Source organism: Thunnus maccoyii, chromosome 17 (genome assembly GCF_910596095.1).
Source record: "Thunnus maccoyii chromosome 17, fThuMac1.1, whole genome shotgun sequence".
Taxonomy (NCBI): Eukaryota; Metazoa; Chordata; class Actinopteri; order Scombriformes; family Scombridae; genus Thunnus; species Thunnus maccoyii.
In genome coordinates this window covers 6,393,657-6,411,998 of record NC_056549.1, presented here as the reverse complement: position 1 = coordinate 6,411,998, position 18,342 = coordinate 6,393,657, and the positions used below count along the sequence as shown (strand labels likewise).

The following is an 18,342-nucleotide window of genomic DNA, read 5'->3' as shown; positions in this document are numbered from 1 at the left end:
GGCATCAAAATACAGCAGATATGACAGAGTACAGCTTAAATTGAGCCAAGATGAAAACTGTGAGTCTGAGATGTCCTAAAATGGCCACCATACAGAGGATAAACCAAGCTGATTTAGGTAACAATGTGATCTTCATCAGATAGCACCCTCAGGACAAACTATACATTTTTGCCTCATTAGCTATATAGTATTATATATAATAACAAAATTTTTATTCTCTCAGTAATTTTATTTAATAGAATTTTCTTAATTTACTCATCATTTATTTACAAATTAAATATTGTAACTTAAACCTGCATTATTTAATTTTTTGACAGTTGTTTTCATCAGAAACAAGTAGTGAACACTGGCATATCATCACCTTTTAAGTTGATATGTTGAACTTGTTAGCTAATAGTTGCTCCAGCAGTTACAGAGCAACATTATCATTCATTTGGAGTCGTGTTTCTGTCCACCTGGTGAACGTAAGTCCAATATTCTCTCTCTTTTAGCTCTGTTTTTGATCTCTACCAACTCCTGAGGGAAATATCTGGCTCTTTTGCTGCTAAATGCTCTATTATGTTCACCAGCTAGTTTAGAGCACAAAGCTGAAACACCAGACATGGACGCAGCACATCATCAACACCAACCCTGTCTCCGGACAGCCGGACAGCTGAACAATGACCTGTAAACTAAAGCTGTATAAAGCCGATGGGAGCTACAGAGTCGCTGATAATTCTCTGTAGGTTCATCACTATGAGTCCCACACAACACATGACACACTGACAGCTCATGCATTGGTATTATAGAAATATTGATTATAGAAGCTTTAAGTTTAGAGCTAAAAAGATTGAATAATTTAATTAGATTAGTCCATTGACACCTTTTTTGATCGATCATCATTCATATAGAAAAAATGCGAACATTTGCTGTTTAAACAATTGATCAAATTTTTTTTGATTAAAGAATTATCGAAAAATAATCAGAGATATAATAAATAACTTGATTTTTAGTTAATGAACTAATTACTAATTAGCAAAAACAGTTCTCCGTTCATACAGTAGAGGATTAGATAAATGGAGAGACAGATTTGTTCTTGTGGAAAGCAGGAGAAAGCCAAAGTCATTGGGGACGTACTCCATATTGCCTCTGCTGAGCAGTAAACAAGGCCCAGCCTCATTTTAACTGACAGGTCTCATAAATCAAATTACATTAATTTATATAGTGCTTTACTCAAAACAAGCTTGATTGAAGGCAAAGACAGGACACAAAGTTAGTGTAGGTGAAAGGAAAGAGACACATTTCCGGACATTTGCAATATGGTGTCTCTCTCTCTCTCTGGATCAATCAAAATGTCTACCCTCTGGACTTGTGGACTGAGGCCTGGCAGACTTTGGTCACACTTACTGTCACATGGTCACCGTCATCACATCAAGTCTGCGAGGGGATAAAATGAGCTACGAGACAGGACGTTTCATGGATATAAATGTCAAGTATGTTTCTGAATGATTCCAGTTCATGCAAGATGTTCAGGATTTGCTGCTTCACAAAAAAAGATATCAAAAGTCCTCCAAATACCTTGTTTGACTATGTGACTCCTGAATGACACAGCAGTGTTTTCTAATCTGGCGCCCCTATCGGTATTAATCGGCAGGACAACATCATTTGTCTGTGCTTTCCAGAACAATTTAATCACTGTTGAAAAGTAATGATATGACATGTTGTGGGTTAAAATTACTATTTCCTTAAAGTTAGGCCAACTATGTTGTCATGGCAACAATAACAACCACTGAGTTAAGATTCAGGGATGATCGTAGTTACGCTTTTTAAAAAACTGTCCCGACTCGCAAGTGGAAACAGGAAACGACAAAGTCTACCGTTGGGTTAATGGCTCCAGATTTCCTCTTCTGAATAAGAGAAATCTGTCCATATATACAGTATCTGAACTGCAACACTGCTCCAGGTCATAATTACTATGGCCGCTAGATGGCATCTGTCACTCAAACGTAACTATAGGTTGTTTTTGAGTGATACACACAGTAAAACTGTCCCTTCACATGAGTATCAACACTACTAATATCATATTCACATGAAAGACTCAGCTGAGGATCCTCACATTGTTGGTGGTAATATTTTTTTTTACCTGAATGAAATCAAAATTTTGCCTATCTGTGCTGACTACAAGAAACAAATGCAAATGATTACATCCATGACACATCAAACCTCTACATCAGTCCACCTTATTCCTAGCCCCGTGATACATTGTGTGAATTATGGGTCTGGTTATTCCTTTCCACTGTCTGTGAGAGTTAGCGGTATGCTACAGGTGTACAGAATAAATGATTCGTGAACACAATCTGTCACACCTCGTGATCATACCTCTGCCTTCTACAACAGAATCATAAGAGGACTTAAAGAAGTGGCTTCAGATAAAACAGCAGCAGCATATTTAGCTGCTTCACTGGTTCTGTTGCTGCTGACGGTGAAGTGATGAACAATCTGAAAAGCTCTGAGGCTCATCGGTGCTCCCGTAGTAATAAAGTCTGGTGTGTTTTGTTACAGGAGGTAGAATAGAACCTTTATCTTTCTGAAAGCAGGCATAAAGCCAAGTCAGAGCCTCGAAGTCCCACATCACATCATAGCTATGGAGCTAGGGAGAAGCCACGGAGAAAAAAAAAAGACTATTCCATGCTCTCAATTTAATAATTCGTGGTCTTGATTTAATAATTTGTACACATGGATTACTTACTTTAATAGTAAATCTCATTAATTGAAATGATTGGTGTCAACCTACGTTTTGCACACCCACCATCCACCCGACCACCTGCGTAAGAATTCAGTGTGGTACATACTGCGTATATAGCGCTTAAGTTTCTCAAAAAACGTTGCTCGTGAACATAATCCTAGGCAGCAATTATGTTTGTCCATGCAAAAGAATTGGGAAAACAATTTAGTAGTGTATAAATATAATTTCAAGGAGAGGATTAGTGCATAATAGCAGCTGTGTAGGCCCAGGCCAAAACCAAGCCAGCTCCATTGATCCCATGAAAAACAGGGATAAGATCTGCTATAGCGGGAGCCAAAAAGTACAACAATGAATCACCAAGGAAGTGTGTGGCCTTGGAGCAGAGAGTTCATCCATCAGCCTGTGGACTCTCCCAACATCCCGACCCAAACCCTCACCACATCTCCAGCCTGGCAGGATGACCACTTTCCAAACCTCGTGTGACTTTTTGTTTCCAAGTCATGGTTCCCTTGAAGTCAGGCAGTGTGAACCTAAACGAACCACATACAAACATACAACAAAGTTTTCCACTGTGGTTTGGACCAAAGAAAACATTGGCACCCAACGGACAGGCCTTACTAAAATCTAAATATGACAGGCTTTATGAAAAGCCCAAAGAATGTCAGATTGTTAAAGTCTTTCCTAAACCAAACAGATCGAAGTTCTGAGTTTTACCACGGGCCATAAACTCTTTTTTACTCTCTCTACAGATGACCTCTCCTCTCCAAGCCCACCCACTTTCTTGGTAATGCAATTTTGCAAAATTACAGTGGTCGTTTTGATGTACTTTGTCCAGTATGTCTTCATTTTGTTTATTGTGAATATGTTTTGGCTTGTATGCCTGACTGCAAACTCAATTGGAGGACTCATGGCTTTAACTTGACCTCAAACCTGAAAGTCCTGAGTGGAACTTTGAGTCTGATCCTGACTGATCCAAGCTCCGCTTAATCTCAATCCAGCTCTGCTATAGCTGATAAAAAGTCAATTACTGCCTCATGATGGAGTGGATTTAGCTTTTTTTTTTCAGTAATTATTGTTTGGCAAAGCAGTCACTTTCGATTATTTTGTTGCATGGGTTTGCAAATGAATTTTAAATTATGGGGGGAAAACTAAATAATGTTTTATGAATCTCTTACTTTTTACATGTTTCTATTTGAATACCTAAAATCAAGCATAAATTAAAGCTCCCTCCGCTCAAAAACATCTTTTGCTTCTTGTTTCTTCAGTTGGATGCTTCACTGTGCAGAGTGATGTGTGTGCAGACAGAGCTTTTTTTGTCAAAGACTTCGCTGCACAAACCCTGCGAGATGGATTTTTGTGTGCAGCAGTTAAACTTTTGGATAAGAGTTTGTTGACAAGAAAAAAATGTTTTCAATGAACTGCAATTATGTTTTCTCCCAAACACATTAGATCAAACCATTTAGGGTTGCAATGAGAAATCTGACAGCAACAATCTAATGATTAAATTATTCATATTTTGCCCGTGATACATTTATAGTTCAAGATAATTCAAGATAATTCAAGTTTTAGGGAGTCATAAGTTTTTCTTTAGCATCAACAAATAAAATCATCATTATAGTCCTTTTTTCAAGGTTTATCCAATCATTAGTTTCACTTTCATCCCATAATCCATTCATATTTTCACAAATATTTCCTGAATGGCCATAGGAAAGCATTTCAGATAACTGTGAGGATCAAAACTGACTTAATGAATCCTTTTCCTTAACTTTATTGAGGTTAAAGAAAAGGATAATACACATATATTTATTACTATTCCTATTCTATTTAACTCTTTTTAATGCACAAATTGAAGGATGTGGCGAGATTACAATTCACTGTGATTGTACCTTATATGATATACTATTAAATTAATCACCAACTTTTAGCAACTTTGATAATCAATTAATCATTTTGAGTCATTTTTTTAAGAAGAAAATGTCCAAATTCTCTGATTCCAACTTCTCAGATGTGAATATTTTCTGGTTTCTTTAGTCTTTGAGTTGTGGACTGTTGGTTGGTACAAAACAAGACATCTGAGGATGTCAGTTTGGGTTTTGGGAAACAGTGATCATCATTTTTCACCATTTTCTAACATTTTATAGACCAAACAACTAATTGATTAATCAAGAAATACATACATACATACATACAAGTTAAAACAGTTAGTTACTGTATTGAAAACACAATTAAATCAGACTAAAATGTCATTTCACACTGAAAAAAGAAATGGATCGAAACTGTCATGAATCCTTTTTTCAACTTGAAAAAAATTGAAACAGTCAAATTAAAGAAACAGTAAAATAAAAACAAGTATAAAGAACAAAAAGAGGGAACAAACTGCCAAGGAATTCAGTTAGGACATAATAAAAAGTATATAAAAAACAAGATAAGAAATAAAAAAATAAAAGGCTACAGATTAATATTCAAGTAATATTTGTCAATAATTTCATAGGTTTTAAAGATTGTTTGGGTCTTTGTTGCTTTTTTATTTAGCAGCTTAACTAGAGAGTTGTAATAGAGCTCAATATCATTTAGAAACAGTGTAAAGTTCAGTTTTTGTTTTCATTTTATGTACGTGGAATTTGCCAGAATTATAAATAGTTGAATTAAAAAGCATATATTCTTGTCTACTGACCATTTGACCAGTTTTCCTAGAAAGTTTTGCATATCTATCCAAAATATTTTGGAATACATATGATGGAAAAATAAGTGAAAATTGTTTCTTTGTTTACATGACAAAAACAAGAATAATTAACATTCAGTTTAAACCTTTCCACCTTTCCTGCATTACAGGATATATTCTATGTAACATTTTAAATGAAAGTTTAACTGTTAATACATTATTTGTTTGGAGAATATCTCCATGCCTATTTCTAATTCAAGTCACCAAAAACAGAAAACCAGAATATTTACATTGGGGGAAGGATATTCAGTATTTGTTTATAACATTTTTGTTTTTTTTTTAATTTAAAACAACTTTTCTGAGCATGGGGTTATATTTCTAAGAGTTTTGAGGTTAGTCAACACATCTTAAACAGAGTGTATCAGTCCCTCATAGAAAGTATTCTTGCCTTCAACATTGTGTCCTGGTTTGAATACCTGACTGTCAGAAACAAGGACAAACTGTCAATGGCAATATCAGGCTGTAAACAACACTTGTTAGCCTATCACCATGACAAAGCAGTAGAACAAAGGAGGATTGATGCCATCTCCTGAATCATCACTTTCAGCTCCTGTCTTCAGGGACATGGTAGAGAGTCTCCTGTGCAAAGAAAAATATCTATAAAAGATAATTCATCCCACATGCCATAAATCAGTTAAACCGGTAATTAATGGACATGAATCCCATGTACCTGGCACTTGACTTCTTTAAATGGTGAAATAGGTTATGCACAACAGCATCAAGGCAAATTCCTCATATGTGCAAACCTACTTGGCAATAAACCTGGCTCTGATTCTAATTCTGGTTCTGCTAAAATGTTCTTTTCTTATTTTTTTTGTAACACATGATATGAATGATGTGATACGGATGTTGATTGTCATGCTGCAAGCTGAAGAGGAATTTTGACTTTTGTGCTAAAAATGTGGACAATAAAGTTGAAAGCTGACATGAACCCCAGCCTTTCTTAATCTAATCACATATTATAAAACGACATACAACTTAAAACCAGGGGACACAGACATGACATCAATCACAGATCAATAATACACATACAAAAATAAAAGGAGCTATGGGAGCATATATTGAAAAATAGTAATAACAGATAGATAGATAGATTTTAAATTAGTATATATCAACACAGATCTTTCAGAAGCGTTGTAAATAACATCGCAGTTTTCATTGCTTTCACATTTTTGGAGGTATTGTCATGAATCTAGGAGGGGCACCTGCACGGCCGGTGACGTCATCTGTCCCGCGTAGGCGGCCGCTCCTATTGGATATACACGCGGAAGTGAAAGGAACACTTTTGCTAACATCAAGGAGCCTGTTCTCACTTCTTCCATTGATGTGTTTTTGTCTCCTGGAGGGGTTTTAACAGCCATGGCTTTACCGGCTCAGCTGAGAGCCATCCAGCACCACCTGCGGACCGCGAATGAACACGAGAAGCGGGACCCTGTCGTGGCTTACTACTGTGAGTGTGTGTGCCGGCTAGCGTTAGCCGGAGCTGATGTAGCATCCCAGCTTTGTTTACCTCAGTCGACCACTGACAGTTTGTTAGCTTAGCCTTTAAACTAACTTTTATTTGAACCGGGACGTTACACATAAACTGCTGTCAGACAACAACTCATTCATAAATCATTAAAATACCGTTAAACTGCCTGTTTAAATATGTATGGATTGTGACGTTAGCTAAGTTAACCATAACGCTAATGTTAGCTTTGACAGTTCAAACTTCATTAGCCGGCTAACTGAAAGCTGTATTTATTTCCTTCAGTCACTGTGGCAGACATTATTTGGGGACTTGTACTGTATATTCTGATGTTTGTAAGGCTTCGTTACTTCGCTATTAATTACTAACAGAAGTCAGTTGTGTCTACTCTTCGTCATCCAAATGTACAGAAGTTGTACAGCAGTGATGGAAGATGTATTCAGATCCTTCCTGATATATTATTATATATGACATCATTAGATTATTAATACTGAAACATCAGTGTTAGAGCAGCATGTTACTGTTGTAGCTGCGGGAGGTGGAGCTAGTTTCAACTACTTTATATACAGTTAGCTAGTGTAGTCCAGTGGTTCCCAACCTAGGGGTCGGGCCCCTCCAAAGGGTCACCAGATAAATCTGAGGTGTCATGAGATGATTAATGGGAGAGGAAAGAAGAAAAAAGTTCTGATACACAAATCTGTTTTCAGTTTTTGGACTTTTTTCTCTAATTCTAAATTCTCTAATTTTTGCTGAAATATTGGATCATTTGAACGTTTATTGAAATGAAACCATGTGAGAAGTTTAGAGGGAAAAATCACTATTTGGTGGAGCTGTTAACAACTCATAGACATCTGAAATGTGACCCCGACTACACACTGCTTTTTGTCAGACGTCAAAAGCCAAAACGGTTGAAAACTACCGGTTTCATCTTTAAATGTAGTGGAGTAGAAAGTACAATATTTCCCTCTGAAATGTAGTGGAGTGGAAGTATAAAGTAGCATCACATGGAAATGCTCAAGTGAAGTAAAATTACCTCAAATTTGCACTTGAGTGTTTGAATAAATGTACTTGCTTACTTCCACCACTGGTTTTCAGTCATTGTTAGCTACCTGCCACAGAGGTAGAGTCAGTAGAAAGACAGTCACAGCCAGCATCGGACTGATATCTGATGAGAATTCCTCGTCCAGCTTGTTTCTCGTGTGTTGGTTAACAGATAGTCATGAGTCTCATGTCTCTCAGGCATGTCTGGCTCAGCTCCAAAGGCCTTTACACAACGGTGACGTGACGAAAAAGCAAAACAGTGGCCTGCGAATGTTTTGCATAAAAACTATTCATACCGGCAGTGATACAAATTTTTGACAGAAGCATGAATTTGTGACAGCTCATTCTTCAGAAAAAAAGATCCTCCCAGCGACGATGTGAGAGAGAGACGCGAGGATGGAGGAATTTAATTCATCGAACAGGACCTCCTCGCTCACTCCACCATCATTTTCAGGACACGGCAACTACTCATGACGCACAGCACCTAAACCATCAAATATATAGACGTCAGCTATTAATATGTAGAAATTATTAAGTAAAGGCATAAACTCTAAACTTTAAACTTAAAATTTATAAGTTTGGAGATGCTCCTCCTACACGTTGTCCTTGAGTTCATTGTCTTTATCATTTTTGTGTCCTTTGTCATTCAACACAAGGTGATGAGAAACACAAACAATCAGCAGGTCCACTGTTGTCAGTAGGAGTTGTGACGTGACGTCTGTTCTGCACATGAATGATCGATGCCTTTATTCACGATGCGAAAGCTCAGAAAAGTACGACCTCAGTAATAAACATAAAGTAGAATTATCACCTTTTTTGACAATGTCAGCATAAACTGAAAATGTATAAGCTTCATAAAATTTATGGCAGAACTGTTACACAAGTGTTCCTAATAAAGAGTTCAGTGAGTGTATGTCTGTTTAAATTATATTGTGACATCTTTTTTTTAAATTTGAGAAAATACAACGTTCAAAGTTCAGCTTTATTGTCACTATACAAAACAGTATTGCATATACAAGAGTTGTAGAGTGTTCATGCTACACAAAACAAAATCATACAAATAAGAAAAAAAATATATAATTGAATAACAATAAGGAAAATGAATAATGTACAAGAAGAAACGCATATGCAAACTAACTACAGTGGAGTCCAAAAGTCTGAGACTAAATAATATTTTCACATAAACCAGGAAATGATCAGAAAGTTTGAGGATTTGGAAACATTTAAAAACATGTCATGTAAGATGAGGCAGAATTAGTGAAGATTCTGCACTTTTTATAGGTCAGAAATCAAATTTAAGCAAATCTGTGGCACTGACCAAGTTAACTCCTTTGTACAAATGGTCATTGAAGCGTTCAGGTGACACTCAGGTGGATTTTGATCTACTCATCAGAGGCTCGTTAAGTAACTCAACTTGCAGCCAGTGTTCACCTGTTATAAACACGGCTGTGCCTCAAGTTTGCAGCAGATCATCGCTCACTAGTAGCATTGTGATAGTGGGAAACACGGCATCAGAACTGAGTGAAAGTGTCAGAAATCAGATTGTTATTCATAGCAAAGAGCAGCTTTCTCAGCGTAATGGCTAGACGAAGGGGGCAGTGCTTGGAACTCTGCAACGCTTTGCAGAAACTGGATCAGTTGTATCCAAAGCATGATCAGGCGGACCAAAAGTGACAACATCATCAGAAGATCAATACATCAAGTTTAATTCCCTGAGAGATAGAAAAGCAACTTCATCACAGATACAGAAATTGCTAAATGAAGAACTCAAGACTCTAATCAGCAGAAGTGCTGTCGAAAGAAGGCTGTCTCATAGCGGTCTCAGAGGACGAGGAGCAGTTTCTAAACCACTTCTCAGGAGGGGAAACAAGGCCAAAAGCTCAGGGTTGGGCTAAGAAATACCAGCATGTCACAGTGGATGACTGGAAAAAAAAGTTTACTAATGAATCCAAGTTTGAGATTTATGGCAGTAACAGAAGGATGCATGTGAGGAGACGAACAGAAGAGAGAGTGAAACATGGTGGTGGGAATATTCAAGTTTTGGAGTGTTTTGCCTCCTCTGGAGTTGTACACCTGCATCGATTTGACTCCACCCTGACCGAGGAGAAGTACCACTCCAGTCTTCAGAGACATGCTGGACCCTCTGGTTTGCATCTTTGTGAAGAAGGACTCATAGCGCAGCAGGATAATGACTCCAAATACACCTCAAAGCTTTACAAGAATTTCTTGAAGAGCAACGTCAACTCCTCCACAGTCACCTGACTTCAACCCCGTTGAACATTTATGGGGGCACTTGAAGACTGAGAAAGCTGAGCTCTCTGTAGGCATCTCAAAAAGCTCTGGGGAGCATTGTCACATCACGTTGGGATAACGTGGGTCATCAGGTCTTGCACAAACTTAATAATCAAAAAATAATCACTAGCTGCAGCCTTAATAAGTGTCATTACTGTAACATTATTTGGTGTATCGAGTATCCTGAAGCACAGCCCAGTTCTCCATGAAGTAGGGCAGACTATCTGTGATGACTTTTGATTGATATTACAGAGTGCTCAGGCTTCACTGCAGCAGGGGTCTGCAGCTGACCTAGTTGAGCTGCTGTGGGCGAGACGCACATGAAGAGGTACGGAAACAGAAAACCTGTCAGATGAAAACGGAGAGCGCTGACAGTCGTACACTCTGCGACTGCTTCTTCTGACAGCTGAGGGAAAGCTTCTCTTACTGGAAGAGTTGAGACGTTTTCACTTTTGTCGCAGCGTTCGGCCTTTTTGATATCAAGTTATAATGAGCCAATTACACGGCGTCTTATCATGACTGTTTGGTGTCATCAGGCGTGACTGGAAACCAGTTGGTGGCTCCCAAAAATGAACTCTGTCTCATCTTTTTACCAGCAAGCAGTGTTAATTTTGGCACTTGATTTCAATCTTTTGACAAAAATGAATATTAGCTTTTAGGCAAATTTTACTCTACTAATTTTTGTTATTTTTAGTCAACGGAACTAAAGTGAAGCTGCAACGATTAGTCAATTAATCGATTAGTCTATCGCTAGAAAATTAATCTGCAAGTATTTTAATAATCTATTAATCGTTTTGAGTTGTTTTTTGAGGAAAAACACTGAAAAATTTCCAGCACCAACTTCTTAAATATGAATATTTTCTGGTTTCTTTGAGGGTAACCTGAATATCTTTGGGTTGTCGACTGCTAGTTGGGACAAAACCGTTTTAGGTAATGATGATGAGCATTTTATAGCACAAATGACTAATCGATTAATGGAGGATTGAAAATAATTTTTAGTTTCATGTCTAAACCAAAGACATTCCAGTCTAGTTTTCCTCATTGACACTATAGTCGCATTTTTAATTTTGATGTTTGGCCATGTTTGAACAGTTTGTCAGCTGTTTTGCTGGTGCTTCTTGTCTGATTCTTGGTGGATTGTAGATTAATTTAATCCATAAATATGTCAGATAACATTACCGAATGAAGACGCCTCTTATTAACGAGTTAAACAGGTCAAACAGCTAAATCAACTTCTGAACACGAGATATTATTGGCTGCTGGAGGAGACAGCTTGACCAATCAGGAGCTACGGTGTGTGAGAGTCATCGGTTCATTCGTCCGTTCGTCCGTCTGTCACGTTATCGTTTAGTTTTTATTTAGTTTTAGTCTCGTTTCGTCTCGGAAAAAAGGTCAACAAATATTTTTCATCATAGTTTTTGTTGACAAAATGAACACTGCCAGCAAGTTCTGTTTGTATTTGTACAGGATATGTTTGCATTATGAATCACACATACAGTAACCAGACATTATGATTTGTTTCAGCTGATGATGCTGCGTCCTAACTCGGTAGTATCTGAGGTGTTTGTTTAATTTCCAGTTGCACCTGTAAGTCCTAGTGTGGGAGTCTTTATTAAGCACGGCTGACTAATCACCTGTGAATGTAGGCAGTGGGTCATGTGACCAAAAATGAAACTAAAAGGGAGAGACAGGTGTTATGTAAGATGTTGTGCCGAGCAAAGAGGAAAAGAGATGATTAGATTAACATTATAAAGGAAAACATCTCTTCACCTGTTGTTAAATCACCTGTCATTTAGAGGTATTTTACTTCAAACCAGATAAAAAGCTACAACAATTAGTTGATTAATCGATTGGTTACCAACTATTAAATTAATCACCAACTATTTTGATAATAGATTAAAGAAAACATCCAAATTCTCTGATTCCAGCTTCTTAAATGTGAATATTTTCTGGTTTCTTTAGACAGTAAACTGAATGTCTTTGGGTTGAAGACACCAGCATACGCTTGCTTTCATATACGAGGCCTCGCCATCTAACTTACTGAGACATTTAGGATCCAGCGTCTTGCTCAAGAACACTTCAGCGCAGTCGATGCTTGCTGCCTCGGGGGCTTGAACCTGGATGCTTCACTTGTGTAGTGCCTTCTGACTCACTACGCCTCAGAACTCCATGACTCTATTGCTTTAAAGTGCATTTGGACAGCTGTGTTTTCCAGGAGGGCACATCAAGCATGATGTTCTGTGCTTGTAGAGATGCTGCCGACACTTTTAAGTCCTAAGGGCTCTGCGCTCTGTCGTCATCATTGTCGTCATCATCATCATTGCAGAAATTGCGGGGATATTATCCCTCACCTATCCCTCGGTACCTCCCTGCGGCGAGAGCGACGGCCACCTACCAGTATGCTTGTTAAGCCAATTTAACCTTTAAAATTGTATGCAGAAACGATGAAAACACAGAAAAAAAAAAGACAAGATAAATACACAGACAGGAGGAAGAAATGATAAACCAGGACACAGGATGTTAGCGGAATGAAAAGAGTTCTTTATTTTAAGTTAATAATGTGTCTTTTTTATCTGAAGCGGACCTGCTGCGTGGGATTCAGCATCAGTGACGTAGAACGAGATGAAACTATAATAATCACCATAGAAACACCAGTTTATTGAATGCAGACGTGTTCTGAAAATAATGGATTATTACACAGACGGCAGCAAGAGAACTTGAAAATAACAAATCTGAACAAAAGCTCCACTTACTGTCGTGTTTATCTTTCAGCCAAGTAGATTTAATATCATATAAGGGCTGCAACTAACAATTATTTCCATTCATGACTAATCTGCAGATTATTTTCTTGATTAATCAATTGATCATTTGCTTTATAAAACATCAGAAAACAGCAGAAAACATCCATCACAGTATCCTAGAGCACAAGATGATGTCTCCAAATGTCCTGTTTTGTCCAACAAACAGTCCAAAATTCCAAAATATTCAATTTACTATAATAAAACTACCAAGAAAAGCAGCAAATTCTGACATTTCAGAACCTGGAGCCATCAAATGTGTTGGTGCTTTTGCTTGAAAAAAATGACTTAAAAGATTGTTTGATTATCAAAATAGTTTCAGAATAATTTAGTTTCCATTGACTAATTTGTGATCATTGGAAATGAGAACATGCTTATAATCAGAAGTAATCGCATAAAACTAAAGAGGAATCAGAAATAGGGCTGCAAATAATGATAATTTAAATGAGGCCTGTGATGGTGTGGTATTTTTCTATCCCTGCGATTTGCATTCTCCAACGTATCATGTAGCCTCCTATGTCTCCACTGTATTACCGCATATCACACAGTATAGGAGCAAGCACATTAGACTACCGGTTGACATTTAAAAAAAAAAATAAAAATGTGGTGATGACGGTAAGGAACTCAAACCTACGGTAGGCAACACATGACCGCGGTTATGTGATTGTCGTCACACCACGAATTTAAACCTTCAATTATTTTCTAGATAAATTGTTTGGTCTATAAAATGCCAGAAAATAGTCTCAATAATCTTCAAATAACAGTCTTAAACCCAAATATATTCAATTTACTATCAGATATGACAAAGAAAAGCAGCAAATCTTCACAATTAAGAAACTGGAAACAATGAATTTTGGGCATTTTTGCCAGAAAAAAATGATTTAAATAATTAACTGATTATCAGAATAGCTGCAGATTAATTTTCTGTCCCTTGACTAATCATTGCAGCTCTAATCAAGAAGTTTATGCTGATGTGTCTCTAGAAATAGAGAAAATACAGGAAATGATGTGATAAATGTCATTGTGAGAAACAATATAATGCTTCTATTATTGATACAGAGAATTCAACATGTTGCCTTCTAGCTTAGTAACATATTAAACACAAGAACACTATACAACATATATATATATATATATATATATATATATATATATATATATATATATATATATATATATATATATATATATGTTGTTATAACAGAGAGCCTGTTGGGATCAGATGATGTATATGTGTGTGTTTGGTGGTGAAATGCATAGAAATATGCTTTTCTGTGATGGATTAAGCCCTGCTGACTCTGTGTGTGTGTTAATAACATGCTTCAAGAGATCATTCATATTCCAGTTTTTCTGGAGTGAATGAAGCTGTCTGTTTCTAAGCTGCTGGATGATGTTTGTGTGTCTGTGTGCTTGCAGTATTTTGACTGCGTGTGTTTAAAAATATGCTTAAACACATTTTTACAAATCTGTTGGTGGTGAAATGAGCCATCATGACAAGCATGAGCAAGCTGTTACTTCTCTGTAGATCTGTTTTTCTCCTTTTTCTAGTTTAACCGCTAACACATCAGACCCCTTTTTAAAAGGAGCATATTACGCTTTTAGTGATTTTCTGTCATTTATATCCTCTCATGATGTTAAACATGGGCAAAGTTCCAAAAACTTGAGGTGAATTTATGACAGATACTGCCTGCAAGTGAAAAGTCAGGGCTGCAACCTGCTCTGGACGTCTAGTTTGTAGCGTTTTTTTCTGACGTCAACTCGCCCATAAACATCGGTCTATTCTGTAGCCTCAGATGCTAAAGTTGTTGCTAACGTTGTCCACTCTCATATTTTGGATCGGATTCAGCTCCAACATGTACGGATGTATTTGAGAAGTTTATATTTTGAGTAAAGAAGGAGAAAAAGGAGTAAAGTCCTGCCACTATAGTTTGTTTACGCAGCCTCGGGAGCCGGAGGAAGCTTCCTGAAGCTGACCAATCAGAACAGAGCATGCTCATTGGGAGGCGGGCCTTAAAGAGACAGGAGCTAAAACAGCCTGTTTGAGACAGAGGCTGAACTGAGGGGCTGCATATAAGACCAGAATAAGATAAATAGGGAGTTTTTAACTGTAAATCATGCAAAGATATTCCAGTAGAACCATCATCATGCAGAGTTGTCGTCTCATACACAATAAAGTTGCACGCAAAAGCTGTTTTTATCACAATACTGTGAATACGTCATAAGAGCTTAGCTTAAGAAATGATCCTTTTCTGTTTGAAAATTCATATCTAACCAAGTACGGCCAGATAATGAATCAAAAAGTGATCAAAATCAACACTATGACTCTCTAATAGAATAAATTAACTCATCAGATGTTTTGATTCTCGGTTGCATAAACCTGTCTGAGTCAGTAGAAAAGTGAATCTGTCAGAAAATAAAGGTTACAGCTCTCCCTGACTTTTGTTTGCCAGCAGTCTGTTACACAAGTGATTGCTTATGGCTGCAACTAACACTTTACTTTCTTTATCAATTAATCTGACAGTTACTTTCTCAATCATTTTGTCTATGAAATGTCAGAAAAAAAATGAAAAGTCAAAGATGACGTCTTCAAACGCCTTCTTTTGTCTGACCAACAGTCCAAAACCCAAAGATATTCAGTTTACTGATCGAGGAGCTGAAAACAACTAATATTTGGCATTTTTGCTTGAAAGATTATGAAAATAGTTGCCGGTAAATTTTCTGTCAATCAAATAATCAACGCAGAATTGTAGAAAAGAGGACTTTGTAAAAATGTGGCTCCCATATATACAATTTACAACCAACAAAGTCAGCTAGTATGAAAGTGTCTGATTTGAGCATTGCTGTAATAGAGCTGCAACTAATTAATATTTTCAATTTCAATTATTGTCTCAACCAATCCACTAATTGTTTTGTTATAATTTCTTAGTAATCATGGTGACATTTTCAGTTTCTTATCTTGTATGACAAAGAAAAGCATTAAATCATCACATTTGAGAAACTAAAACTATTTTTTGCTTGGAAGACGACTAAAACAATAACTCTAGTATAGCTGCAGATTCATATTTTTGATCAACTAATTGTTGCAGCTCATTTAATGTCAAAAAAAGAGGAAGTATTGAAAATATGGCTTCTAATAGAGAATCTGTGGCCATAAAAGCAGCTAGTGTGAACATTGCATTGCTGCAAGTAGTTTGTTGGCGTGTATACGTGCATGAATGGACATTAGAGCTGCAATGATTAATTAATTGCCAGGTATTAGGATGATGAATCAATCGTTTTGAGTCATTCTGCTAGCTCCCTTCATCCCAGCATAATCTTAAAAAAAAGCAGCAGAGGACCGCAGGGCAACGACAGTAATGGTCACGGCCTCGTGGCTACGTAGCGCGTGTGTGTGACGAGGCAGGTAAAGGGTACGCCTGCCGGAGCGACTGACCTCCGCTCAGCGTGACAGGAACGGCGATGTAGAGCCGGTATTCAGAGCTAACCAGCCATGATCAGCTACCGTCAGACTCTCCGTGTCTGCGCTGGAAACACACAGAGTCCGCTGGAGCTTTGACAGTCACTAGAAGCACATTCACGGCACTTTTGTAAGAGTTTCTGTGTGGTTCCTGTGTTGTAGTGTGTGTGTGTCAGTGTGTGTGTAGCTGTAGCCCTGCTGTTTATTGTTTTGTTATTGTGGTTGTCGTCAACCCTGAATATCTTGTAAAGCTCTGAATATAGCACAGTCAGTTATCGGCGGGGCTGCATGTTGTGTTTACTGCCACAGAGAAGGAATAAATCTTCGGGTTATTTGTATAAACCGCAGTTCTCTCGTCTGAGCGGCACGCCGTCGCCTCTCTGCCGTCCTTCCTATCTGACTCGCTACCAGCAGCTCTGTGAGAGAGGCCGCGGTTATCAGCCCTGTGATATTTATACAATCTGAGGTTACATTTATCAGCGTTGTGATATTTATGCTTGGCGGCAGCTGATATGAAATATATCTCTGAGTCTTGCCCGTTACGTCACAATTAGAGAATTCGGCTGAACTGGATTGACAGAAATAAGCTGATTTTGAGCAGAAAAAGTAGTTTTTTTACACACAATATTTGTATTATTGGAAGAATTAACATTAACACCACATGCCAGCGTAGATCTATGCATATGTGTGCAGTGTAAATAGTTACTCCTTAAGAAAAAATTTGCAAATTCTCTATTCCAGCTTCTCAAATGTGAATATTTTCTGGTTTCTCTCAGTCCTTTATGACAGTAAACTGAATATTTTTAGGTTGTGGTCAAAACAAGACATTTTAAGGACATTTTTCACTATTTTCTGACATTTTATAAACCAAATGATTAATCGAGAAGATTAAATCCTTCCGTCGTGTTGACTGTTGACTGAGCAAACTCATCCAGGAGTTTGGGGAACTGGGAGGTAAAATGACGTTTGTTTGCTTAAAAAAATGGAAAAAAAAAAAAGAATGGAAAATAGGATTTAAGCTCAGGTGGTGACAGGTGATTTAAGCTCCTGTGTAGTGTGCAGGATGGATGTTTGGCATGCAGCCACAGTGTTTGCTGTGTTGCTGAGGTGATCCAGCCAGACCACTGGAGGTCAGCAGCACCATGTGTCTGGGCCTCGGAGCCTAGCTGTGTGTATATGTATGTGTGTGTGTGTATGTGTGTGTGTGTGTGTGTGAGGGCATATGTTGACATGACTGCAGGAAGCTTGTGAATAAGGCTGTATGTGTGTTTTGAAGCATCAGAAGACATAGAGAAGTTTTGACAGATGTTTCTGTGTGTTGCTTTGGAGAATGATTGACTGACTATAAGATATAAAAAATCAGACCCAGCTTTCTCTACTTACACTTTAAGCGTGACTCATCCCAAAACAAATTTTAAGAGTAAAGCTAATTAGTTAAACAGATGGTGACAAATGTGTCCAAGCAGAGAAGTCCGTGTTGAACAGATTGTAAATGTCTAAGTGTGAGTGAGAGAGTGTTGAATATTATATTAAAGCAAAACTTTGATGATATTCTGTAGTTTTCTCCTTCAAAACCAACAACGAGTCGATCCGCTAACAATCACCGTGATATATCTTATCCCTCGGTGCAGCGGATGACACGTTCCTTCATCACCACGAACACACACACACTATAATTTATTTTCACTCAATCCCACACACACACACACACACACACACACACACACACACACACTGTTCTGCTACAAGAGATACTCACAAGAACACCATATGTGGATTCATCCACCGCTGAAAATAGTCCCCAACAATTGACGTATTTCCTGTTGTTTGTTTGTTAGA

General features: G+C 37.7%; 1 protein-coding gene across 2 annotated transcripts in view; it reads left to right on the top strand.

The window, feature by feature from the left end:
- The first annotated feature begins 6,685 nt into the window (after positions 1 to 6,685).
- vta1 (vesicle (multivesicular body) trafficking 1) overlaps positions 6,686 to 18,342 on the top strand; it is a 77,711-nt gene continuing 66,054 nt past the window's right edge. The window contains exon 1 of one of the 2 annotated variants that reach the window (XM_042389613.1): positions 6,686 to 6,897. In XM_042389613.1, coding sequence (XP_042245547.1) covers positions 6,807 to 6,897 — 91 coding nt within the window. In that variant the 5' untranslated portion in view covers positions 6,686 to 6,806. The remainder of the gene's footprint in view (positions 6,898 to 18,342) is intronic. The other variant, XM_042389612.1, reaches the window with a different exon arrangement.